General features: G+C 45.1%; 2 protein-coding genes across 6 annotated transcripts in view; one reads left to right on the top strand and one right to left on the bottom strand.

Annotated features, from left to right (window-relative positions):
• Nucleotides 1–19,737, bottom strand: part of Dido1 (death inducer-obliterator 1) — a 54,714-nt gene extending 34,977 nt beyond the window's left edge. For 4 of the 5 annotated variants that reach the window (XR_005973394.1, XM_041641937.1, XM_041641940.1 and 1 more), the window contains exon 1: nucleotides 19,625–19,737. The gene's annotated coding sequence lies outside the window, so the exon portion shown is untranslated. Of the gene's footprint in view, nucleotides 1–9,468; nucleotides 9,585–19,624 lie in introns of those variants that run through there. The other variant, XM_041641938.1, reaches the window with a different exon arrangement.
• Nucleotides 19,738–19,883: 146 nt separating this feature from the next.
• Gid8 (GID complex subunit 8 homolog) lies at nucleotides 19,884–27,011 on the top strand. The gene is made up of 5 exons (XM_041641655.1): nucleotides 19,884–20,078; nucleotides 23,204–23,333; nucleotides 24,394–24,590; nucleotides 25,315–25,512; nucleotides 26,332–27,011. Exons 2-5 carry the CDS (start codon nucleotides 23,216–23,218, stop codon nucleotides 26,503–26,505), a joined length of 687 nt encoding a protein of 228 aa, XP_041497589.1. The 5' UTR covers nucleotides 19,884–20,078; nucleotides 23,204–23,215; the 3' UTR covers nucleotides 26,506–27,011.
• The last annotated feature ends 429 nt before the right edge of the window (nucleotides 27,012–27,440 follow it).

Here is a 27,440-nt window from a genome sequence, read left to right as displayed (position 1 = left end):
ATTACACCCCCAAAATTAAACAGACAACAAGAAGCAGAAACTATTTCTTAGGAATGAAAAGCATAAAAAACAAACCAACAAACAAAACACTTATAGGGATTAGAGGGATGGCTGCTACGATCATTTGTTGCTTTTGCAGAAGACCCGGGTTTGGTCCCCAGTATCCATAATTCCAGTTCCAGAGTATCCCCAGAAAATCCAACACTCTTATCTGACCTACATAGGCAACATGCACATGTGTGGTGCACTGACATACTTGCAGAAAAAACACGAGTTAATTTATCAAAGAGAATGTAGCTCACTGGTAGGGTGTCCACAAAGCACGGACTGGATCAACAATATGGGTAAAAAGTACAGGTTAACATGAAAAAAGAAACGTGTTTCTAAGGATTTAGAATAATCCTGAATACTAAGAAGTAAACGCAGTGATTTCTGCTAAGAGATAGAGGTCATTTGTAATAAATTATGGAAACCTGTATTTCCAAGATTTTTCATAACTCTGACAATGCAGAAAACTATTGAAAATTCAGTTTGTGAAATAAATGCACATAAATGGATCAAGATAAAAGTACAAACAAAACGAAACATATTCATAAGCTATAAGTAAAAAAATGTTATTACATGACAACAGGCATGTAAATCTCAGTACTGAGGCGATAGGGAGGGCAGAAGAATGGCTAGTTTGCGGCCAACCTCAGTTATATAAGACCATTTTATAAAACTAGGTAAGAGCTGGGCTGTAGCACAGTAGGGAACTCTTGAAGTCCAGCTTCAATAAAGAATAAGTAAAAAATTATATTACATTTCTATCCCAAATTAGTATATAATTCCACACATATATAGCACAGTCCATATAAAAAGTAGTCATGAGGGGCTGGAGAGATGGCTCAGTGGTTAAGAGCACTGGCTGCTCTTCCAGAGGTCCTGAGTTCGATTCCCAGCAACCACATGGTGGCTCACAACCATCTATATGGTGTGATCTGATGCCCTCTTCTGGAATAAAGGCATACATTCATGGAGCACTCGTATACATACAATAAATAAAAATCTTAAAAAAAAAAAGTAGTCATGAAATTATAATCACATTAACAATTCCTCCCCAAAGAAGAAAAAGTGGCCATTTTCTGAGTGTGCTAAAGTTACAATTAACTTTGCACATTTCTAAGTATGTGCATGATCTGTCAGTCTCTTTCTGAACAGGGTCTGATTTTAGGCCAAAATGCTCTGGAGCCTGTGGAAGTCCTACTGACTTTAGTCTCCTCCTGAATGCTAGAACTAAAGGTGTGCAACACTAAACCAGATACTATAAAGGGCATCCCCCCTCCTCAGTTAAAACCCACTGTTTCCTATTAGCCAGAAGTACAGATTATACAGTGAAATTACAGTATTAAAATATTATGTAGGGGGTTGGGGAGATGACTCAATGGGACTCAAGTTCAAATCCCCAGCACCCACATATGAAGCTTATATGGCTCCATGCACTACAATTAGAAAAGTGCTCAGAAAGGCAGATCCTGAACACTTGAAGGCCACCATCAGTCCAACTAAAATGCCAAACTTCCAGTTCAGTGAGACCCTGTCTAAACAAGTAATGTAGAAAGCAATAGATTAAGAGACAGAATGCCAAGTACACAGACATGCACATTCACATGTACACACCATACACATACAACACACACACACAAAACTAAGCCAGTAAGGTGTGATGGCATACACTTGTAATCTCAGTACTCTGGGAACAGACAGGAGGACTGTAGCAAATTCAAGACATGGGCTATCCTAGTGTCCTTAAAAAGAGCTACCATTTCTCAGCAGTGCTGTAAAGGACAGAGAGTCTCCAGAGATTCAATGCCAAGTACATGCTGAAGAGTGAGAAACAGGTTATATGGCTGACCAGCATTCTTAGGTGGTAGGTTTCAAAGCTTTTGATCTCAGAGAAGTATACACTGAAGACTACAATATATTTTTTTTAATGTGGAACACAATACTTAATATCACTCTTAGTTATTTCCAAAACCATACAAGTATTAAGAATGGTAATTTTCTGGCTTAACAAAAGATAACAGGATTTCCAAACATGCTTCTATCATGTATTGTTTTGTGTGAACTCTATGAAGAAAGCCCCTGCCTTACAGAGGCATGTCATTCATTTCACATAGTTGTGGATATTCTTTGAAACTGCATCAAATCAACAGCAGCTGTTTCAAAAGTCAGCAGCGCTGTGGACTGTAACCCAACCAAGGTCTCTTTCTTGCATTAATCCACGGTTTTGTCTGACATTATGTGAGTCTTTTACCCAAATTGCATCTTCTGACCCATTAGAAAACACTGGAGCACAGAAGACAGGCAGAGTTGAAGACAGGTATCTGTAATGGCTTGGATTGCCTTGGCAATGTTTAATTACTGGAAATCACGCTGACAGATACCAGTTTCCAAAATTCTAATTTTCTCTTGGAAGTGCAAATCTTATGTTTTATAAGAAATCCTCAGTTGCTTTTCTTGAGACTTACATCATTTGTATTGGAGAACTGACAGCTGCAGTACCTTATCATCCAAGGAGACATTCTACAGGAATTACAAGTATCAGCTCCTCACAGGAAAGTGATATAGTGTGCACCTGAGAACTAGGCCTGATATAAGCAACATGTAGATGTACATTTTGTTTGAGGATATTAAAATTTTTTTAAAAATATTTATTTATTATATATACAATATTCTGTCTGTGTGTATGCCTGAAGACCAGAAGAGGACACCAGACCCCATTACAGATGGTTGTGAGCCACCATGTGGTTGCTGGGAATTGAACTCAGGACCTTTGGAAGAGCAGGCAGTGCTCTTAACCTCTGAGCCATCTCTCCAGCCCCTAAAAATTTTTAAATTACACTTATTTTCTCTGTATGTACATACACATGTCAGAGGGCAACTGGCAGTAGTCATTATCTCCTTTCATCATACAGGTCTGAAGATTAAACTCAGGCTATTAGGCTTGGCAGCAAACACTCTTACCCACTGAGAGAGCCATCTTCCTTGGCTTCAAAGATATTCTAAAGGGAAATGTGTATTTTATAAACCCAGTCCACAGGGGGAGCACAGGGCCCTTTATGCATGAGTGCACAAATCAGCTGTCAGGAAAACTCAGCATGTGTCTCTATTATTTCAGAAAGTTTTGACCATGCAAGTCCAAGGCAGGTTTCAGACGTCCCACAGAAGCCCACGGAGCAGAAAAAGAACATCAGCTCTGTGCCATTTCTACTAATTAAGATCATGCTGGATAGTGCAAGACAGTGAGAAGCAGCATCTACAATGCATCACCTTCCATCCTATGTGTCCCACAACAACCTCCAAAATCCTTTCCCATTTCCTGACTCAGCAAAACATCATTACCACTGCAAAGGAGAAATTAAGCAAGACCCACTCTCCCAAAATGTTAAATATCACTTTAAAAAACTTCAGTGAAGATTCGATTATCACTATTCTAACAGCTGTGCACTTAAAGCTATCTACAGTCACAGACACAAAACCTAATTCTCAGCTCTCAGCAGGAAGCACTTTTTAAAGTGTGACAGACGGTCACATGAAGCTCCTACACGCATGCCACCGCAATTCCAGAAAACCAGTCATGACAATACCCAAGTGTACATGCACGTTCTGCCCAACTGAAACACAAAATGTTTGCAAACTTCAGTTTTTCTTGAAATAATATTCAAAACTATTTCAGACAGGCTCTTATGTAGTCTACACTGATCTCCAACTCCCTATGCAGCTAAGGATGACCCTGACTCTACCTCTTGAGTACGGTTAGGATTGCTGAGAAGACTCAGGCAATGCTGGGGGGTGCTGGGGCTGAGCACTCTGCAGAACACCAGCAAGAGTCGAGTTGTGAAGCAATTCTAACTTGTTAGGAATTAGATGGTTTGGCTCTAACTAAGAATTTGTTAATGCTAACAGGTCAGGACAGTTTATCATTACTGATATTTTCTATTTTTAATGATCTTTTATCTGGGCAATCTCTGTTAAGTAAATGGGGCTTTAGAAGGTGCTAACCCAGTTTATGAAAAAAAAATTAAAGATTATCCAAGAAAAGGCTCTTTTTAAACTCAGTTTTAATCCCATAAAGTAAATTAATAATTAGAATGTGCCTAGAAAATTCAGCTTGTTCAGAAATGGGAAAACTTCCTCTCTTCTTGGCCTCAGTGGGAGCAGCTTGCTGTCCATATGATTCTTACCCAGCAGGCTGCAAGGCCTGGTTCTTGTTATTGAGCTCCAAGGTTTGCAAGCTGCAAAAAATTTTCTATCACACATGTTGATGCTGGGGCCCATGAAGGAAAATTAAGAAGCCCAGGTTTTATTTCTCTCAGTATCTATTGCTCAACAATACAAATGATATTTACCAAATTACATGCTATTTAATTATTCTGGTTAGGTGAAAGAAAACTATGAGGAAATCGTTAGAAAAAGCTGGGCGGTGGGGGCGCACACCTTTAATCCCAGCACTTGGGAGGCAGAGGCAGATGGATCTCTGAGTTCGAAGCCAACCTGGTCTACAGAGTTGATCAGGACAGTCAAGGCTACACACAGAAACCATGTCTCAAAACAACAAACAAAAAACATCCTTCATAGCTATTACTGCTTTATAAAAACGCGGAGACAAACAGCAACACTTGTCAAGAGGAAAATCAACTTTAAGAATTGTTGAAACTAATCCTCCAGTGTATCCTACATTCACTCCTTCCAATATCTAGTTTTTAAAAAATTACACACACATTTTTAAGTTTGGTGGAAACTCAGGGAGGAAATTTCAACTCTTCTAGTGGTGGCTAGGAACAAGAAACTCTGTGGCAGTTCTGCCTTGTTTGGAGCAGGATGCCATGTTTCTTAAAACAACTACATAGAGGGTGGGCTCCCCTCCTACCTCTTTCCATTCCCAGAGACAGTGGGACTCTTTATAGGTAACTGTTGCTCTTATGGTCACCACCACGTGTCGTTTCTCGGCTCATCAGGAAACCTAGCAGCATCCACACTGCACTCCAGGCTGACTACCAGACAATGTGTGCACACACACACGTAACCTGGAGGCCCTCTTTTAGTATTTCCAGGACAATCCTACAACCTGGAGTTAGTAATACTCCCTTCCAAAGCCCCAGATGAAGGTTAGTTTTACCATCTTATGTCTATGGTAAATGTAAAGGGCTAATCAGACACAACCCAGGTTCCTCTCCCATGCTGACACCTTCAGCTGAATGTGGTATTGTCCTAAGTGTCATAGCAATGGCAGTTCCTAACTCACATCTCTTGGAAAAGCATGAACTGAATGAAAGCACAAGAAAATCATTTGTTCCACACCTTCCCCCAAAGAGAAGAAACTAGTTGAGACAATAAAAATAGTTCAAACTGTCTAACAGTATAAAGGTGATCTGTTTTTCTAGGTGTTTAGAGTCAACTATTCTTTGAACTCATTTCAATAACAAGAGCACCCTTTTTGAGAGAGCTTCTCTGTGTAGCCCTGGCTGTCCTAGAACTTGCTCTATAATCCAGGCTGGCCTCGAAGTCACAGAGATCCGCCTGCCTTTGCCTCCAGAATGCTGTGCCGCCTCATCTGGCAATAAGGAGGCATAGGCAGGCTAGCCTGGTCTACACAGAGATTAACAGAACAGCCAGAGCCACATAGTGAGACTCTTGGAAAATTGAAACAAAACAAAAAACCAAAATGAACACTTTTAATTGTTATGAACAGTAATGGTCACAATGGCTAGTTGGACCCCCAGACCCAAGCTATCTGCACAGCAGTAAGGCATCCTATGCCCTCTTTATTGTCACTGAGAACTAACTCACACTTTTCCAGAAGCTCAGTGATGTGCCACTTGAAGTAGAAACAGATGGAAGAACCAGTCGCTGTGAGATAAACAATTTACAAAAAGCATAACCTTTACTTTTCTCATGAAGTGATCTTAGACTCAGAAATCAGTTCCACGATATATTTATTAGCATAAAGGCAGGTGAGTTTAACTATTTTAAAATGACTAAAATGTTTAAATGTATCAGTTGTAAAATCAAACAATCAGGATCAACAAAGCCTAAATCAAAAGCTCTTTAGTGTAAAGACCCTGGAGTCTGGGCTGAGCACAGAGCCCCCACACTGGCTGCTACCCATAGAAAGCACCCTTTCTATCTAGCCAGGATTCACAAGGACAGTAACTACATCCAATCTGATTCCACCTCTTTCCCTCCTCGCTGAGGTTCCGTTATTATGCTGAGGAGGCTGTAAGGCTTGGGAAACTCCAGCTGGAATCTTCCTTTCCTCCTGAGACTAGGGGGGAACAATGCATGGGGTTTCTTCCCTTTTGTTTTATGGGGGTGGGGGGTAGGATATTGAAGTCTGGCACTGAAAAAAGAGTTTCCTGTATTATCTTGTGCAGATCCATGCACAGCTGAACTCCATTCAAGCCAGTTAAGAGCAACAGCAAGTACTTACTCAACATTAACACAAGTAAAAACAGGTAAAAAGAAGGCTCTATCAATTCAAAGATACACGACTTTTTTAAGTTACAATCTAACAAATCCTGATGGTTCCTGGCTATCAGGATTCTCAGGGGATAGCTCTCTAGATATAGGCTCCCAATTCCTGCTCCTATCCCAATAAGCAGTACTTTTTATCCTCAACAGTTAGAGAATGATTCGATTCCCTTGTAAGACATTTGGGGGTTAGGGTTAGCTAAGTGGGGGTGGGGTAGAGGCTGAGGAAGAACCAAGTGTGAAAAGGAACTTGGCTGCAAATTGTGGACTTTGCACTGGGCTGTTACCACCTCCTTCTTGAAGTGGGGTCAACACAGATCTCAAGTTTCCTAAAATCCTTTCTGAAGTCCTACCAGGTCAGCACCCCACTTGGCAAATGTGCAAGCGATGGTCAACGTCACCTACCAAAATGACAAGTGTCCACATTTCCTGAAGGATGTAGGGACGTATTTAACCAAGAGCACCAAAGCAGGTATTATCACGCCTGTGCTCATGCCAGGAGTCTGCTTCCATTTAATTCAGTAAACTAATGCAAGAGTACACACAGCCATGTTGTCACAAGAGGTAACTAATTTGAAATTTCAAGACATGGAAAGTGCCACTGAGCGGGTCTCCACAGCACTGGGGAAGAGCACCAGCAAACAGCAGCGCTTCTGAACACACAAACAGCTTTAACATAAGCTACTCGCAGGGTTTCCACTTTTTCTGTATTGTTTCACAATTTTTCTATATAAATATTATCCTTAAAAAATTTATGAGGCCAGAGAGATGAATGATTGCTGAATGCTGTTCCAGAGAATCAGTGTTTGATAACCAGCACCCACATAAGGGATTAGTTACCCTCTTCTTGACATCTGAGGGCACCAGGGACAGGTGGCATAGAGACACACATTCAGACAAAACACCCATGCATAAAACAAATTATTCTGAAAATTACTTATTTCTATTGTTTTAAATTTTGTGTATGTGCATTTGTATGGGCACAAGTGCAGGTGCCCGTGGAGGCCAGAGGTGTCAGATCCCTGAAGCTGGAGTTATATGCTGCTGCGAGCTGGCTGGCGTGGGTACTGGGAACTGAACTCTGTAAAGCACACATGCTCCTAACACCTGAGCCATCTCTCTAGCCCACTCTGAAGTATTACACCTCCTGACCCATGCACAATAAAGCCACCTTCATTTTGGAAAAAAACTGGTGTACCCTTTCATGGTGTATTACATACCACTTCAGTTTTATTAGCACATGAAAAACATACCCCTAGCACTCACACATCAGACCCACAGAAAGAAGTATACGCCCTACAAACAGTGCAGAATTATCAACTCCTAGGGATAAATTGTATAGAAGCAAGCGCAGAATCATTCTTCTAAGAGGGCATAGGATTTCCTGGAACTGGGGTTACAAGTAGTTGTGAGCCCTCCAGATGACACAGATGCTTGGGAACCCAGCTCTGGCCCCCTAGAAGAGAAACAGGAGCTCCTAATAGTTGACCCACCTCTCCAGCCTCAACTGCCTACTCACCTCCCCTATCAACTTCTCAAAATGACTGCTCAGAAAATAAACTAAAGTCTGGTCAACAAGGTCTGTCTCACAGGTGAGCTTGCACACTCAGATCAAAAAAGCACAACTTAGACTTTGGGCTTTGACCTCTTTCTTAAGAGCACTGTATCACTGTCTGTTAATCATATAACCTTTGTAACTGAACCAACACACATCATTTGATACAATCATAGAAACTAATGGGCTTTTGTCTACCTAGAACCCAGTCATCTAATTAAGATTCAAAAGAGACTCTGTTTCGGGACAATTTCTTAATTGAGACTTGAGCATGAGAAACTGATCCTAAGACATGGGACACTGTGCAGGGATCTAAGAGCAAGGTGAAACAGGCTGGTTTACATATGGCACATCTGACATCGTCGTACAGATGTATTACACAGTAAGACAAGTCCTGCTGAGAGATGTGTAAAGCCTGGCACAGCACCCATATACTGAGAAATCATTCCTTGAGTTGCTCACCACTGACTGAGGAATTACTGCCTATTAAGGCAGTACCTACCAGAGGTCCAGAGAGCTTTAATGGCAATAGAAAACTCCAGGGAATGAACTGCCTCACAGGAAGACATGCCACCTCATCTTCAAGACCCACCTGGGCCTCCCTCAGCCCCCTAGCACAGAGTCTCAGCAAGCCATTGTGATGCTACTCATGCCCTGAATGCCAGGAGGAAAGTGCTGGTCATGGGTGCTGGCAGGGGCAATCAGTTGCACAACCTTTTTTGTGTGCTCTTTCTCTTGTACACAACTGAGTTTGCCTGACAGAATCTCCAGTTGCTATAACAAGAAACCTCTTTTTGTGGAAAATTAAACATACACTCCCAATCAAAACCAGGGTCTTTAACTCAGTCACTTAAGATCCATCTACATTAACACGCACCTGGCCACCAATATCGGTACGAGGTAATGTGGCGGGGGGGGGGGGGGGGGGGGGGGCGCAACGCCCAGGCTCTAAGTCACACAGGAGACCGGGACTAAATCTTCCTCAAAGCACCCCTCCCCCGCCACGAGATACCGGCCCGCACACCCGCGGACGCGCGCCCAGGGCCAGTCCCCGTCTCACACAGTGCTCGACCATAATGCCGAGGACCTGCGGCCGGCGGCGGGCGGGCCCGCAACTCCGACTCGCACTCATGGGCTCCACAGCCTCCGAGGCCCGGACCGGCCTGGACCACACAATTCAACCAGACGCAGACCGCCCGGCCAGCCTCGCGCGCTCCTCCGCGACTCCTCTGTCAGGGGCCGGAAAGGGCCCCGCGGGCCGCGACGCCATTTTCTCGGCGCGGTAACGCCGCTCGCAGGAATTGGGCTGCGGGCAAGGCGCCGCTCCGACTAGTCCCAATTCCAAGTGCCGTCCGGGTCCACACGGCTCCCACCCTCCTTCGTTGCACAGAGCCACTTACCGCGGCCGCCGGGATCCCGCAGCCATTTCCAGAGCAGCCACGGAAATAGAGCGGAGGAGGCCAGCGAGACTGCCAGCCTAGAGCGGCAAGCCGCACAGTAAGCGGAAGAAATCAACTGGCCACCGAGACGCCGCGAGGATAGAGTGCCTATGCCGTCCTGACCGCACGCATGCGCCACTACTGCTACCCAGGTTCCCGGGAGCGCCCGCCTGGTCCTGTGTCCTAGACACGCTAGACATTTTCCCGCGTCTCGAACCAAGGGGCTAAACTGGGATCCAAAGCCACCGAGAGATTCCTCGGGCTATCCTGAGGCAGTACTCTGCCAAGCATTTCAAAAGCTGTAAAAGCTCACTGCGCCAGCGGGGATGGATGCTTGGGGTAAACCTGCGTCCGATTCCGTTGGGGCGGAGCCAGGAAGAAAAGACCCCAAAGTCCTTCCGCAGGGGGCTCTGCTCACTTGGCCTCTGGCAGGGTGTGTGCGGGGCAGGGAGCGGCGTCCGCCCAGCAGGAATTCCCTAGGACTTGACCCGCTTCACTACTGTACTAGAAACACCCCTGCCCCGTGACCGGTCCTTCCTGGAACTAGTTCTCAATGCCTGGGTGTACGTGAATACGAGGGTCGGACCCCCAGCCCAACATTACGTATTTTCCCCTAGTGCTAACTAGAGTGACATTCCTTCACTGTACCCCAAATACTTCAGGAAAGCGGAGGTAGGTCGTTATTCCCTTGCAGGACCATGAACACTAGCCGCTCGTCCTGAGAGCAGTGAACACCAGGGTTCATACAGCCAGTTTTAAATTTACGTTTGTACACAGGCACGTCGCTTGGAAGTTAAGAGTCTTCTGCCCTCTCGAAGAACCAAGATGTGTCCTTGTCTAGTAAAGCCTCACCCACACTGTGGAGCGCTCTAATGCCCCATCCAGAAGCCCAGGACTTAAGTAGGTTTGTTTTCTCTCCAACAGTCTCAAGGTTACATGCTAACTCCTGGGAATTCCAGTGGAGTAGGAAGCTGCGATCCTTCAAGACCACTTTTCTGACTCTTGTTAAAGTGTCTACTCTGATTTCTCAACTCTGTCCTTGAGTTGAAGGAGGCTTCTACCCTCAGACACAGAACCAGACAGGGTTTAATCCAGTGTGAGCCTGTGCAAGCGGCAGAATGGGGGCACTCACATCACAGGCCACAGCGAAGGCCCAGATATTACAGAACAGGACAGAAGCAGGAACTCAGCCCCAGTGGACCACCCTGCAGTGTGCTCGGGGAGCTGTGCCTGAGTGGAACAACTATCAGCTCACTGTTCCTGTCATTTCCAATAGGTACCACCATCCTTGGTGAAAAACATCTGCAGTTTGAGTGTTTTTTTTTAATATTTATTTATTTATTATGTATACAATATTCTGTTTGTGTGTATGTCTGCAGGCCAGAAGAGGGCACCAGACCTCATTACAGATGGTTGTGAGCCACCATGTGGTTGCTGGGAATTGAACTCAGGACCTTTGGAAGAGCAGGCAATGCTCTTAACCACTGAGCCATCTCTCCAGCCCTAGTTTGAATGTTTTTAAGTTGGATTCTACTAACAGAATAATCATTCCTATTCTTTAAAAGTAAAAACCAGAAGACAGAAGAACAGTCACCAGTTAAGATCTTGTTCCAATCACGAGCACCCACATAACAAGATGGCATCCTGGCAAATGTCTGTAACCCTGGCTCCAAAACGGGAGGATCCTACCGCTTTCTGGCTTCTAGCCTAAAAGGGCACTGGACACCACCCACCATGCTTATGTGCATACACAGACAAATTTAAGAAAAAAGGAAAGGAAAGGAATAGCAGGCCTGGCAAGATAGCTCAACAAATAAAGGTACTTGTCACCAAGACCCAAGTTTGATCCCCAGGATCCATGTAGCAAAAAGAGAGATCCTACTCTAAGTTGTCCTCTGATAACATCCACACAGACACCATGGCAACACATACAATAGAGTGCAATACAAAAAGTTAAATCCTATGGACAGTGCCACTTAAAATTCTGCTCTGAAACCCCCAATCCAAAATTTCAAGACCCTGGAGATTTGCAGCAAACATTGGAAACTTGGTAGGTAGGACCACTTTCCAACTCAGCCCATGCCTGGGACGGAGAAGGCAGAAAGATGGCAGTTTCAGGACAGCCCAGACTACTCACCCAGCAAGATCTTATCTCATAACAATATGAGATCCAGACTTAAGGGGTCTGGGCCCAAAGCACTGCTGGCCTTCCAGGTAGGCAAGAATAAATAAACCATCCCAGGGATGTGTGAACCCTGAGACAAATCAGGGTTTGAAAGGAGGGAAGGGGGGGGGGGGGGTAAGGCAAACCAGGCTGGCTTGACTTGCTTCCTCTTGTCCCCTGCACCCTGACCTACCCTCAGATAGGGTTTGTTTATGCTCCCTTTCGAGAGTCCCTGCCTACACTGCTGACAGGTCATGCACAAGGGTGGTGGTGCTGTGCACCTGCACTTGGCCAGCTACACCTGTGGCACTCTCATCCACAGAAACCCAACTAACAAGTGTACAGACTGATTTATGACACAACTCCTGTTCTACAGAGACCGAACACAGACTCCCAGAAGAGAAACCTGGCACAGCCCTCCCTCCTCAGGGTGATAACATACACCCTCAAGTCCTTTATATCAATTATTTCCTTAGAACCTGCACACACAAGTCTCTGGATGACTTACACCAGATACGATGCAAATACTACATAAATGATATGCTGTATTGTCTAGGGACTAAGGACAAGAAACAAGTTGGTACTTGTTCAGTGCAGCTGCACCCCCACTCAGTGCCACACACAATCTGTCTATGTAGCCAACCATCCTAAAACTTAAGATCCTCTGCTTCAGCCTCCAAACTGTTAACATCACAAGCTTGTGCCACCAACCCTGGCTCCAGAGCACTACTGACCCTAAGCCAGCTGAGTCTACATGTCCAGAACATGCAGATACACTGGTCACTGAGGGGAGGGGGAGGGCATGCAAAGATGACGAGTTTTCTTATTTCTAAGAAAAGCTTAAATCACTGAGTGTTTCTTTTTTTTTATTTTGCTTTTTGAGAAACTGATAAATCCTATATAAAAACAACTGGAGAGATGGTTCAGTGGTTATAAGAGCACTTGTTGCTCTTACAGAGGACTTAAGTTCTCAGCATTCCAAAAGAGGCAAATAACTACCCTTAACCCCAGTTCCAGGGGATTCACTACCCTCTTCTGGTCTCCTTGGGCACCAGGCACCACTGCATGTGCACATACATACAAGCAGAACACTCATACACATAAAATAAAATAAAAAAAAACCCTGAAAATCAACAGTTAGCTTCTAGTTCATTTTATTATGTGCAATACTAGGGATTGAACCCAGAGCCAACCTAGAGAGATGCCAGGCATTAGTGATCTGGTAGCCCCAACAGTTAACTTTAGATACAATACATTTATTTACACAGCACCGAACAATTCATTAACAAATCACCAGCTGCTTTGCACAAAGCAGAGCAAAGTAAAGCAGAAGCCTTTGGTTCTTCTTTAAAGACAACAGGAGATTCAGATTTGCAGCAGATCTTTCTCTGGTAAGACTACATCCATACACAACTGAGAACCAGCATCACCTGCCATCACAGTAAAGAGCATAGGGTAATGGCAGAACAGAAGAGCCAAGAAAACAATTCACAGACTTTGTAGACATGTGTGGTAACATTTGTATTGCCAGCACAGAAGAGACTGAGGCAGTAAGGAGTAAGTTTCAGTCAAGCTTTGGCTACAAACTGAAACACTGTCTTTAAAAACAAAACAAAAAACCCAACAGGCAGTGGTAGTACACACCTTTAATCACAGCATTGGTGAGGCAGAAGCAAGTGTAACTAAGTTTTAAGCCAGCCTGTTCTACAGAGTGAATTCCAGGGCAGACAGGGCCGTAGGTAGGTAGGTAGGTAGGTAGGTAGGTAGGTAGGTAGGTAGATAGGTAGATAGGTAGATAGGTAGATAGGTAGATAGGTAGATATAGGTAGATAGATAGATAGATAGATAGATAGATAGATAGAAGATAGATAGATAGATAGATAGATAGATAGATAGATAATCAAAAAAACCAAACAAACAAACAACAAAAACCAGCCAGGGAAACACTGTGAGGTGAGACCCTATCTCAAAAACAAACACACACCAAAGCTTGTGTATGTGTGTTACAAACTAATGTGTCCAAAGGAAAACAGAATCTATGCAAAAATACCCAAGGTCGGGCGGGGCTAGAGAGATGGCTCAGCAGTTAAAAGTACTGGCTGCTCTTCCAGAGGTCTGAAGTTCAATTACCAGTACCTACATGGTGGTTCACAACCATTTATAATGGGATCTGATGCTCTATTCTGATATAAAGTCCACAGAGTACTCACATACATTAAATAAATAAATAATTTTTTTAAAAGGATGAGAGGTCAATCATAGTCTCTTTTTGGGATTTATTTTATGTATAGAAGTGTTCTGCTTGCATATATGTATGTGCACCATGTGTGTGCCTAGGGCCCCCAAATAAGTCAGAAGAGGGAGTCAGATTCCCTGGAACTGGAAGGAAAAGTTCCTTCGAACAGAAAAAAAAAAAAAAATTGAAGAGTAAATGTGAAGCTGTTTTGCAGACTCTACAAAAGCCAAAGACTCCAGAATGTCGGGGTTTATGTTTTTGTTGAGAGTAAAAGTATATAGTATATACAGAAACAATATAGTTCTGGCCATGCCTGGTGGCACATACATTTAATCCCAGAATTTGAAAAGCAGAGAGGCAGGATAGTCTTTGCGTTCAAGATTAGCCTGTCTATGGGCTGGAGAGATAGCTCAGTGGTTAAGAGCATTGCCTGCTCTTCCAAAGGTCCTGAGTTCAATTCCCAGCAACCACATGGTGGCTCACAACCATTTGTAAAGAGGTCTGGCGCCCTCTTCTGGCCTTCAGGTATACAGACAGAATATTGTATACATAATAAATAAATAAATAATTTAAAAAAAAAAAAGATTAGCCTGTCTACAGGTACACCCTATCTCAAGGTGGGAAAAGCCATTCTGTACAACATGGCTAGCATCCTGGCATCTGAACATTAACCTAATGGAAGTGTTCTGTATTTTATCCTCAGAATGCTTTTCCCTCTTATAAAAAAGCTCTATGATATTTGATTATTCAGCGCGGGGACTGAACCCACTATGCATTGTCTGTGCTAGACATTTGCTCTACCTCTGAGCACCACCTCAGACCCTTGATGTTTTTTCAAATTTTATTTAAAGTTGTTTATTACTGTGCTATGTGTATAGCTATACCATCACCAGGATAGGTGTGGTGGAATCTTCTCTCCTTCCACCTTTACATGTGTTCCCAGGGTCTAGAACACAGGCCATCAGGCTTACAGCATCATGCAACTAGCACAAACACCTTTTACCTGTTGAGCTACCTTACCGGCCTATTCTTTCAAGCCCATATACTTTTAGTTCTCTCCAGAGCTGCTGTTTCTTTTTCTTTTCCTAAGACAGGGTTTCTCTGTGTTGCCTTGGTTGTACTGGAACTCACTATGTAGACCAGTCTGAGCTCAAACTGGGGAAATTCACCTGTCTCTGCCTCCCAAGTGCTGGTGTTAAAGCTATGTACCACCAACACCAGGCTTGAGAACTGCTACTCTTTAACAATGAAACCAATTCAAATCCCTGTCTTGGCTTGCAGAACAGTGGCACCTTTGACCACAGGGTAGCCCCTCCTACTTCAGGGCCAAATCTTATGGCTTTTCTCCCTTAGGTCCACCTAGTACACACAGGAAGTTTGGCTAGTTAATGATTCCACCAGGCCGATGATATTCCTGTCGACTTGGCAGCTGTCTCTGGACATGCCCACCTATTTCCTACTCTCTGACATCCTTAGTACCACTGCACATAGGTCTTCATTACTCTGCTCCACTCTCCTATCTGTTCCACACGTACTGCAGAAATCCACCTCTACTCATCTAGATCTACCCTTTCACCTGCTCCCCAGAACCTTCTCTTGTATACCTCAAACTCAAAAGCAATTCAAAGCCTAACACACAAAAATTGGCTCACAGGGGTTGGAAGATAGCTCAGTGGGTAAGGGCATCTGAGTTCTAACCCTTAGCACCCACATAAAAAGCCAGAGTTAAGCATGTACCTGTAACCTTAGCACTGTGTGGGTGGTGGTGAGGGGGCAGACAGGATTGCTGGCTACAAGTCTAGCTTTAGGTTTAGTGAGAGACCTTGTCTTGAAGAAATAGGTGAAGTGACAGAAAACACAGGCCATCTCCTCTGGCCCTTATGCATTCCTCAATGTACCTATCCCCACACAAAGAAAAAAAGTGAGCTATTGTCTTCAAACCCTCTCCCCTTTGCTAGTATTCATCCTGGGGAAGGACCTCAGTAGTATTCACTCATTTATTTCCCCATCTACTCAACAGATTCCTATAAAGTACCTAAAATGTACTGAATACTTTTATTAACTGAGATGCCCAATACACAAAAGCCTTACTTGTCTTTGTGTGTGCTCACGTGTGTATGTGTGTTAAGATGCACATGTATACTCAGGCAGGTAGCAGGCTAGGTCAGTGTCGGCTAAAAATGTTTTTTATTATTTTAAAATTGTGTGTGTGTGTGTCTATGTATGTGTCTGTGCACACAGGTGCAGATGCCTGCAGAATTTAGAAGAGGATACCAGAGCCAGGTGGTGGTGACACATTCCTTTAATTTTAGCACTTGGGAGGCAGAGGCAGGCAGAGCTCTGTTAGTTTGAAGTCAACCTGGTCTACAGAGTGAGTTCCAGGACATGTTCCAAAGCTACAGAGAAAAACACTGTCTCAAACAAACAAACAAAACAAAACAAAAAAGAAAAAAAAGGAAGAAGAGGAGAAGATCACATCCCCTGGAGCTGGAGTTACAAGCAGTTATAAGCCATCAGATGTGGGGGCTGGGAATCAAACTGCCAAGCAAGATCAGCAAATACTGAGCTATTTCTCTTGGTTCTGAATACAAAACATGAATACTTTTTTTTTTTAAGTGTGCCAATTGCAGTGATTATTTTGTTGCTTTTTGTGTTGTATGTGTTCTCAATGGTATTTTTTTTAACTTTTTTTTTATTTAACTTTATTATGTTCATTGGTGTGAAGGTGTCAGATCTCATGGAACTGCATTTTCAGACAGTTGTGAGCTGCCATGTGGGTGCTGGGAATCGAACCCGGGTCCTCTGGAAGAGCAGTCAGTGCTCTTAACCGCTGAGCCATCTCTCCAGCCCCCCAAAACATGAATACTTTATATGCCACAAAATACCTACAAAAGCACCTCGCTCAAGACTATTACTTGATAATGAACTGCAGTGTTTTTGCTTTACAGTTTATTTATGCTCTTAAACACAACAGAATCCAGATACAGTGGTATACACCTTTAATCTCAGTACTCGGGAAACAGAGGCAGGCAGATTTTGACCCTGTCTCAAAAAAAAAAAAAAAGTTAGCTGGGCAATGGTGCTTGAGTTTTGTCAATAAATAGATCAGAATTGGGCTGTTGTTAGCTGGTAGACTGCTTGCCTAGTAAGCACTAAGCTCTGAGCTCACACCCCAGCACCATATAAACTGGGTGTAGCGGCTTATCTATGTTATGGAATAGAATATTTGTTTAACTATGTAAAGACGTGTTGCAGAATTGTTTAGCTATCTAAAGATGTGTTGCCGCTTTACCTTGCCTGTCTAAGGCACCTGATTGGCTTATTAAAGAGTTGAACAGCCAATGGGTAGGCAGGGGAGGGGGGGGTTGTCAGGCAGAAACTAAAGGGAGGCCAGTCAGACAAAGAGAAAACAGAAAAGCAGGATAGACAGTATGTAAATGAAGTAAGCGAGCCTCAGGGCAGCAAACAGATTAATAGAAATGGGTTAAATTAAAAAAAAAAAAACCTAGCTAGAAGTAAGCGATGGTGGTGCATGTCTTTAATCCTAATACTTGGGAAGCAGAGGCAGGCTGATCTCTGTGAGTTAATTCCAGCACTTAAGGTAGAGGCAGGAGATCATAAATTCTCTGTCATTCTTGCCTACACATACATTTAAAGCCAGCATAGACTACACAAGACCTTGTCTTTCAAAAAATAAAACCCCAGGCTGAACTAAGGGGCTCAGATCACTTGTTCTTTCAGAAGCAGAGTTTGGCTCTTACAACCTCTGCTACCAGGGTTCTGACGGTCTCATCTGGCCTCCAGACCCACATGCTCAGGCATGCACACACAAAAATAAAATAAATCATGACTTTTTTGACACAGGGTCTCTCTATGTAGGCCTGTCTGACCTGGAACTCTCTATGTAGATCAGGTTGACCTTCAACTCAAATACTGAGTCTGTGCCACCTCATCCAGACAAATTTCTTTCTTTTTAAAAAAGATTTATCAGGCATGGTGGCACACACCTTTATTTAATCCAGTACTCAGGAGGCAGAGGCAGGCAGGTCTCTGTAAATTCATGACCAGCCTAGTCTACAGAATAAGGCCTCGAGTTCCAGAACAGCCAGGGATACACAGAGAAACTCATATCTGGAAAATCCAAAATACAAAAATAAAAGAAAATAATCACCCGAGCAAAAGACATAGACAGAACCTACTGGTGTTTAGGAAAACGGCCCAGGAAGTCCAAGCAGCTGAGGGGAAGCGTTTCGCATAGGAGTTAGGATGAAAGGAGTAAGAGATTTTTAGCTGGGCTTACAATAGGCAATCAACTGAAGAATGAATGCCTTACCTAAAGGAGGCCAGGTAAGAGAAATAATGTAAGTGAACATGCCTGTCACATTAGGAAAGCCGCTGTGGCTGAGTAACAGTGTGGAGGAAGGACTGCAGAGAAGAGAGCCCTTGGCACTGGCCAGCTGCTGGGAAGACACTTAACTTCCGAGTGAATCGTTCTCTTTAGGATACTGGCCTCTTTCCCTTGCACTTTAACCAGGGGTAAGCAGTACCAAGTGTTTACTGCAGTACTTCCTCAACAGCTTTGGTCAGAACTTTGGGGCAGCAGCTTCAGCGCATGTAATAAAACGTTCACAGTCCGCGTAGTCATTATTCAACATAATCTGCTAAATTGGATTTACTTTCGGTGATTCAGTAAGTTGCTTTCTCTATAGACTCAGTTTTTGGGTCCCCCCCCCCTTCTTTTAAAAGTCACAACTTGATGTTGCTCTGTCTTTTTGGTTTTCCGAAACAGAGTTTCTCAGTGTAATAGCCCCGGCGGCTGTCCCCGAACTCACAGAAGTACGCCTACCTCTGCCTCCTGAGTGCTGGGATTAAAGGTTCACGCCACCATCACCTAGCTAACTCAGTTCATTTTTAAGCAAGTGCACTCAACCATCTCAAAGCAGGCTGTCCAACATTCCAACCAGAAGCATTCCAGAATACATTTGCATTGCAATGACCAAATTTGCATTCTCCTCGGGTACACAATAAGCACATAAACATGCAAATACCTATCTACTAACTACGGTGAGGCAGTTTTCTAGGGCCTCCAGCTACCCCCAGCCCTTACCGCGAGCACTAAGGACCCATCCCCAAGGCAAGGAAGGAGTAACCGCGATTCCCAGGGCATGGGGGTCCCTTCTCCGGCGGCAGGGTTTCCCTCCGCCGGCGTCTCGAGCAGGGTCCCCACCATACGCAGTTACACTCCGTGAACGCCCCAGACGTAGGAAGTCTCTCTGTGCCCGGGGGAAAGGAGTCCCCACCGTGAGCGTTTCTGAAGCATGGATGCGCTCCGCTCCATGAGTACCTTAGAAGCCGGGAATCACTTCCGTGCATGCTCCCATCCCTGCGAGTCCCAACACTAAGGAGTCACCTTCGAGGATGCCCAGAAACGAGGCGTCCCTGCCCAAAAAACAGGAACCTCGCGGTCCGCTCCCGAGCTCCAGGCAGTGCTATCCCTGACGCTGGTCGGGACTCGGTCATAACGTTCGCCGAGTAAAATCCGGAGGCCTTGCCTTTGGGATCAGAGCCCGGCGGACTACAGGCCGGAGAACGTCCTTCCCTTCTCGCGCATTCCCGCGTTCCCACACACCTATTCCCCTCCCCCAGCTTCACACACACACACACACCACACACACGGGCAAAAAAAACAAAAACAAAACCAAGAAAAGACCCGGAACCTTTGCCTCGAACTCAGTCTACAGGTCTCCCATTCCGGTGCTAGCACTCAGGACGCAGACGCCCCCGCAGCAGCCATCTTGCGCAGGAGGGGCATAGCTCTTTTGACTCTCGCGCCAACCCGTAGAGCTAGGGCACCGCCGCAGAGTTATGCGCAAGAACGGAAGTGGCGATCCAAGCGTCCGGTGACCGTCCGCCCGGCCCCTTCGCGAGAGGATTCCATTGGTTGCCGGTTCGCATCTCGAGATCTCGCGATCTCGCGAGAGGTGTCTGAGAGGCAGACGCCGGTGTGTCTACCTCCGCTTCGCGCCCCGCCCCCGCCGCCGCTGCCGCCGCCTCCGCCTCCCCCTGCTTCTCCTCCCTATCTCCCGCTATCGCCGCCGCCCCTCCCCGGCCTCGGGAGCGGCCGCGGTGCCGCCGCCCAGACCGTGTCGCGCGGGAGGCGGGATCCGCACGGTAAGATGGCCGCAGCAGGCCCCGGCGGCCGTGCCGAGCGTCTCCATGGGGCTCCGGGGTGGGCCGAGGTGCGGAGGTCAGAGGTCGGGGGCCTTAGTTGACCCGCCCCGGGTATGCTGAGCCTGCAGCTGGAGCCGGGGTCAGGGAAGTCGGTCCTGCCCTGCACGGCCTTGCCCCGGACCGGGAGGTCCGGAGGCTGCGCTCAGTTAGGGTGCTGCCGGGACCGGAATAGTTACTGCAAATGTTCCCGTGTGTCTGTGAGGAAAGCCGCTGTAAATCGGAGACTGGAAGGTGAAGATGCAGTTGCTTCGTTGAAAGTCATCTTCAGGGCTTAGGATGCTCCCCTGTCGCCTGTGTAATCGCTGGATTTGGGATCCCTGAGTCCTACAGAAACGTTGTCGCCGGGTCTCTGTCCGCAGTCCGCTTCGGGCTGCAGAGTGGAAATCGAGAGGAAGGGGCCCAATCAGGGAACATCTTCCCAGACTTGCTTATGTATCCACAATAAAAGTTGAATAAGAGTAAATTCTGCTGCTGTTACCCTGTGGCTGTGGAGAGGCACCTATGACAACCCTGTTTAATTTCACTTCCCTCCTCCGCCGCTACTTTTCAGGCGGCTGGGGCCTCCAAGTCTGCCAGAACTGGAGGTCCTCCTATGCCTCAAATTCGAAGCGCCTCCTCATTCCCTGCACACATTCTCCGAAAGTGGGCTTTGAAACTTTAATATCTTATGGTTTTTATTCTTGGACACTCTTGCTTAAATAACTTTCCTCCTTCCGGCGTGTTTCCCTAATTGCTGTTTCCAGCGTGGGTCCCAGGACCTGTAATCCAGAGGCCTACCACACCTCTCCCACTGCCTGAGTCCTCTGCACCCAGACTTGCCCTGCTCCTCCAACCTGTTCTACTCATCCCTCCCACGGTGTTGTGGTCCCATTTCTAAGGCTTGACACCTGAAATCTCCAGTCTCTGGTTGCCCCGTGCCTGACTTTTCTCCCTTCGTATTCAGTCCAGCGACAGCTGCCGTTGGGATGGAGGCTAGAGCGGGATCCCGAGTGTCTGTTCTCTTCTGCTGTCCCCTGTGAAAGTCCTAGGATGTCTCTTTGTTGGACTGCTTAGCTCTCTCCACCCAGTGTGCATTCCGGTCAGCCCAGAAACCAGAGCTATCTTTCAGTTTTATGATTTATTAAAGCAAGTTAGCTTGCCCTTTGCAGTGTGCAAAGTAATATCCATGAGGTATATGTTGGTAACAAAGTGTGATAAACGGTCCAGCTGGTGCTCCCAGAGCTACCCCAGCTGCCTTACTGTGACTCTGCCATCCTGCCTTCCTCCCACATGAAACAATTCCTGTCAGATTCCATGTCATTACTTTAAAGTACTCAATGTTTAGTCTAAAGACTTGCCATGTAGTTTGTTTCATGTTGGTGTTTAAAAGTGATACACACACCAAAAAAAAGTGATACACAGCCATATTTCCTTCTAAGGTCTAAATGCTCTGAATGTAGAAGCAGTTTTTTTAACTTTAATTTTTTTTTTTTTGAGACAGGGTTTCGCTGTAGTTTTAGAGCCTGTCCTGGAACTAGCTCTTGTAGACCAGGCTGGCCCTGAACTCACAGAGATTCGCCTGCCTCTGCCTCCTGAGTGCTGGGATTAAATGCGGGCACCACCACCGCCCGGCCTTAATTTTTAATTTTGTTTATTTTTAAGACAAGGTCTAACCATGTAACTGGCTGGCCCAGAACTTGATCTGTAGACCAGACTCAGTTTAGAGAGATCTTTCTGTCTCTGCCTCACAAATGCTGGGATTAAAGTTGTGTGCTGCCACACCCAGCCAAAACAGTTTTCTAAAAGCTATTTGTTGGCAAAACTTGATAACATGTTTCAGCTTCCTTTCCACTGAATGTGAATATGCATGCCTCACCAAATGATGTATGCTTGTCCCATGCTCCCGAGTCTCTGGAGAGGCTGTGATGCACAGAGCAGACCGGAGCGTGTGCCATCTTATCTGCCAGCTGCAGAACACACCTACCCAGGGGTTTGGGCATGTCATCTCTATCTCAGAGTTCCTTTATTCAGACTGGAGAATGAATGTTTTGGGGAGGTGTGCATTGGAGAACAGCACATCTTCAGTGCATGTTAGACACTTTCTAGGATGCAGGAGTACAGTTGCTGCACTGCAGAGACATCGTGTATCCTTATAAGGAGTGTTTTCACCATGTGTGTTCCAACAAAACAGTTGGAGAAGACTCCATTCTTCACTAAGACTTGTCTTCATTTTGCCTGTATATTGGTGTGTTTTTTTACATCATAGCATGTAATTTTTAGTATAGAATTCTCCAATGACTGCCCTCTATACCTAGCTTCAAAACTAACCACCTCCTTCAAAGTGTGATGACTTTTCTGTCTGACACAGTCTGATGTCTTGGCCTCTTCATTCTAAGACTTTAGACTCTTTGCTTCATTAACCAGACTTCCTGCTGGAGATGGAAGTTTCTGTCCTGCCCAGTCCCGTTGAGTCCCAAAGAAACACACAGAGGCTTATCTTAATTATAAACTCTTTGGCCTGTTAGTTCAGGCTTATTATCAACTAAGTCTTCTAACTTAAATTAACCCATAATTCTTGTCTGTGTTTAACTGCATGGCTTGGTACCTTTTCTCAGTGAGGCATTCTCATCTTGCTTCCTCTACATCTCTGCCTTTTCTCTTCCCAGAATTCTTAGTCTGGTTGTCCCACCTATATTTCCTGCCTGGCTACTGGTCAATCAACATTTTATTAAACCAGTATAAGTGACAAATCTTTGCAGTGTACAAAAGCATTATCCCACAGCATCCTACCCTTGACCATGTTACCTAGACATATGTTTTTCTCAGACCTGTTTTGCCTATCAGTTTTTTTGTTTTTTTTTTTAATAATTTTTTTATTAAGAAAAGAAGAAAAAAAAAACATAAACAAAAAACAAGTTTCCACCTCCTCCCACAGGGCAGGGAACCTGGACTGCTCTGTGGCCTATCAGTTTTAAGATTAAAAGTATCCTCCTATTCTTCCACTTCTTACTATATTGCTATGTTTATTTTCTGAAATGATTACGATGGACATATAATTCTCCCTCAATTGTATCTTTTTCCTGTAGAAGTAAATCATAATGAGTTATGCAGAAAAACCCGATGAAATAACCAAAGATGAATGGATGGAAAAGCTCAATAATTTACATGTTCAACGAGCAGACATGAACCGTCTCATCATGAACTACCTAGTCACAGGTAAGGCTCGCTGTGACCATAGCTCTCCCGTAAGTAAGTAGCCCTTTACCCGGGAAGCATTATGATAATGTTAGGTTATGCTGAGAAATCATAAAAGCACAAACTTAACTTGATGTTTGTAAATCAAATAGACTTGTTAAAGATGATCTTTTTCTAGCCCTGGGTGGTATGGGTCACACCCATAATCCCCACACTTGGGAGCCTGGACTGTAATGTGAATGTAATACGTTTTCTCCACTTTTCCTCCTCCCTAAAAAAAATATTTTTCCTGTTAATAAAATAATTGCTCCAGATCTCTGAGCCCTTAATGCAACATCCTTTCTAGGCTTTTGACAGTTTTATAGTTAAGCCTTCATGATCATTCAGGGTCTTCTGACTCAGAAGGCTGAGGCAGGAGGATTCTGAATTCTAGGCTAGCCTGGACTGCGCAGCAAGACCTTATCTCAAAATTAAAAAAAAAAAAAAAGTTTTAGAGTAGGTTTAAAGTCTAAATAATTGATGCCTCTGGCCAGTTTGGATCTAGGTGGAGGGGATGCAGAGAAGCAGCACTCTGGTGCTCCTGTCACGGGAGTGAAAGTCAGCTGTCTTTCTGCCCAGTTCTCACAAGTGAGGAATGGAAGTTTCCCAGTAATCCATATCCTCCTGCACCTTTCCAGTTAATTTCTGCTAAAATTTCTTAGAAATTGGCTACAGAAATCTTAGCCTGCCGTATCACCAGGCTAAGCACCACTAAAGCAGCTGCCCTGTGAGGATCTAGCAAGATGTCTGCTTCACCTGGGCTTGGCTCTTTCGCTCTGGCATCCTGACCTACAATCAGTTCCCGTCTAAAGGTGTTGAATCACAGCACACAATGGCTAACAGTCTATAACCTCCAGGTTGAGGCTAGGCATTTTGGATAGCTGAAAAGAATGACAGCATTGACTACTAATCACAGAAATAAATAAAGCCCCTGGGAAAGTGTGCTTTCTGTGTAGGGTCAGTTGGCAGTGGTTGGCTCTCTAGAGCTACAGAGCCTTCATTCCTGATCCTTTCCCAGCAGTGAAGGTAGTTTTCTTTTCAGAGGGCTTTAAGGAAGCAGCAGAGAAGTTTCGAATGGAGTCTGGGATCGAACCAAGTGTGGACCTAGAAACACTTGATGAGCGAATCAAGATTCGGGAGATGATTCTGAAGGGTCAGATCCAGGAGGCCATTGCCCTGATCAACAGCCTCCACCCAGAGCTCCTGGACACAAACCGATATCTTTACTTCCACCTTCAGGTGAGTTCCAGAAAGACGTTGTCGGTGTGTGTATTAGTAGAAGATTGCTTAGTGTTGGGAAGGGAATAACAGGCTTTGAGGTAACTGCTACAGTATGTACTATAGAAACCAATACTTTTTAAAGGTGTGTGTGTGTGTGTGTGTGTGTGTGTGAGAGAGAGAGAGAGAGAGAGAGAGAACGAATACAGAGTCCGTTCCCTCTGCCCTTACCCAGGTTCTGGGGATCAAACGCTCCACTGGAGCAATCTGACCAACCTCCGTTTTGCTCTTAAAGGAAATGCACTATCTTAGAGATGCTAGAAAAGTCTTTCTTTTTTCTTTTTTCTTTTTTTTTTTTTTTTTTGGTTTTTCGAGACAGGGTTTCTCTGTAGCTTTGGAGCCTGTCCTGGAACTCCCTTTGTAGACCAGGCTGGCCTCGAACTCACAGAGATCCTCCTGCCTCTGTCTCCCAAGTGCTGGGATTAAAGGCGTGTGCCACCACCGCCCGGCTCTTTTTTTTCTTTTTGTTGCGGTGTTGGGTAGAACCCAGGGCCTTGACTACGTGCTAACCAAGGGCTTTAACACTAAATTACACCCTCAACCCCATAAGATAAACTTTTGACTGGGGCCAAGTGTTTATCTAGGTGTGTGTCTGCCAAACTTGGCTGTCTTTGCTGTTGGCCATACTAGGTGTCACCTACAGGGTGGGTGCTAGTTCAGCTTGTCTGTCTTTGATACTGACCAGCAACAGCACTTGATTGAGCTCATCCGTCAACGTGAGACAGAAGCAGCTTTGGAGTTCGCCCAGACGCAGCTGGCAGAGCAGGGTGAGGAGAGCAGAGAGTGCCTCACAGAAATGGAGCGCACGTTGGCCTTGTTGGCCTTCGACAGTCCTGAGGAGTCACCTTTTGGGGACCTTCTCCACATGATGCAGAGGCAAAAGGTAAAAGGCTGGTAAGGGAAGAGCTGTGGTCATGGACACTCAGGGGACCTGTGTAAAGATGGTACACGTGCTGCACTTGTGAAGGGTGAGACACAGAGCCCTGGGTGAGGTACTCCAGTGGGGTACTGCAGCTCCTCTGCTCTGTACCCCTTTATCTTGTACAGTAGGAGAGGCAGCGTTACAACTGTCAGTATTCAAAACCCTTTACCAGTTTTTATTCTCTTCATCCTCTTAGCCTTCTTTCCGTCAATTTAGAAATGGGTATCCTAAGTATTTCCAAATAAGATCTGTCTATTCTCCTGAAACTTTTTCTTGTTCCTTCTGTGTGCTGTAAACATTACAGCACATTGCCTCCCCAGAACCATGTCCTTTCCCCATGTGCTGGATCCCTCTCTCCTAGGCCTCCGTCCTCCACATCCTATTAGAAAGACTGCCCCTCCTTGAAGATGTCTCGTTAAGGCTTCTGTTTTAAAGGGCCAGGACACTTGGCTGACCTCGCTGTGACATTGCAGAAAGTGCAAGAGCCCCTGCAGATGAGGACCTTTTAGGGTCCCTGGAGTGGCTTCTACTCACATGTTTAATGTGTTTTTAAATTAGTGACAAGCTTCTTGGGTGTGAACAGTACCCAAATGGGCTGGACTACCGTGTAGTGGTAGAGTGCTTGCCTGATGGGCGTAAGGACCAGGGTTTTATCCCTAGCGCTGAAAGAAGATGTCTTGGGCCGGGCAATGGTGGAAGAAAAGATGTCTTAAGTATATTATCAGACTTGCTGGTAGTGCACATATGTGGCCATCTCTATTGGATTTGTTTCTTTTCTAGGTGTGGAGTGAAGTCAACCAGGCTGTTCTGGATTATGAAAATCGAGAGTCCACACCCAAGCTGGCAAAATTACTGAAACTGCTACTTTGGGCTCAGAATGAGCTAGACCAGAAGAAAGTAAAATATCCCAAAATGACAGACCTCAGCAAAGGTGTGATTGAGGAGCCCAAGTAGAGCCTGTGCACAGACCCAGCACTGTCAACCAGCACAGGACTCATTCATTCACTTCTGGCTGTGACTGGCAGATTTGTCACTGCAGTAGAGAACCTTTCCCCCTGTAATTTTCTTTGGCCCTTATTGTTTAAAAAGGGGAAATGGCCTTTTTAAACACTGGCAAACCCATGATGGAAGACACCACCTCTGCCTTGCCCTGCATCCCGAGGGTTGCACACTGCAGTTGACTCTCCCAGTGCTTCCGGTGTTGCTGACTCTAGAAGATCTGGTTTGCCAGATGTGTGCTGCACTGCTAGGGAGTGTCACTCCAGCCGGTGGCTCAGGCTCAGTCTGTGAAGAGCGCTGACATCCGTTTGCTTCTGCTAGTGTGCAGGCAGGCAGTGTTTATTCTCCTAGGTCTTCACAGGCTTTCCTTACCCGTTTTCTTCTTTTCTTTCTTCTTCCTCCTCTTTTTGTTCCTTCATAGGAAAGAATATATAAATTTGTAAATCTTAATTCAAAGATAACTTGTGTGTGGGTATTGAGTTTGGTTTGGTTCTTTACCTTTTGGTTCGGGCTGTGTGGCTTTTGGGAGGGGATATGTGTGTGTTTGCGTGAGGGATGAGGCTGTGTTTCTTAATTTTTTAAATATATTTTTTGGTGCTGTATGTGATGAGAGACTCGTTCATAGTGAATCAATGAACTCTCTCTTGTAGGCAACTTTGTTGAAAATAAAGATTTCTCTTTACTTCCAGAATGACCACCATGGCCTCTAAAGAGTTCTCATCCACACAGCCCTTGTGTGGGTGTCCTTCTCCTGTTGGCACAAGGACAGCACCTGTACTCGTAGCTGAAGGACTAATTGAAGAGTCCGTCTGCCTAGGGAGTGCCCTCCATGACAGCACAGCAACTGGGTGCTGGTGCGGGTGGGGTGCACAGATCCGCAGAGCCCTCAC

This window comes from Microtus oregoni, unplaced genomic scaffold, assembly GCF_018167655.1.
Source record: "Microtus oregoni isolate MIOR12 unplaced genomic scaffold, Mior012 000071F_ref0000514, whole genome shotgun sequence".
Lineage (NCBI taxonomy): Eukaryota > Metazoa > Chordata > Mammalia > Rodentia > Cricetidae > Microtus > Microtus oregoni.
Note: the sequence above shows the minus strand (reverse complement) of the source record. Positions and strands in the feature narration are given on the sequence as shown.

Excerpts from the sequence above, each read along its gene's own strand:
- Gid8 (XM_041641655.1), top strand. The coding sequence starts at position 23,216 with ATGAGTTATGCAGAAAAACCCGATGAAATAACCAAAGATGAATGGATG. Across the intron at positions 23,334-24,393 it reads CATGAACTACCTAGTCACAG|AGGGCTTTAAGGAAGCAGCA; the intron begins GTAAGGCTCGCT and ends TTTTCTTTTCAG. Across the intron at positions 24,591-25,314 it reads ATCTTTACTTCCACCTTCAG|CAACAGCACTTGATTGAGCT; the intron begins GTGAGTTCCAGA and ends GATACTGACCAG.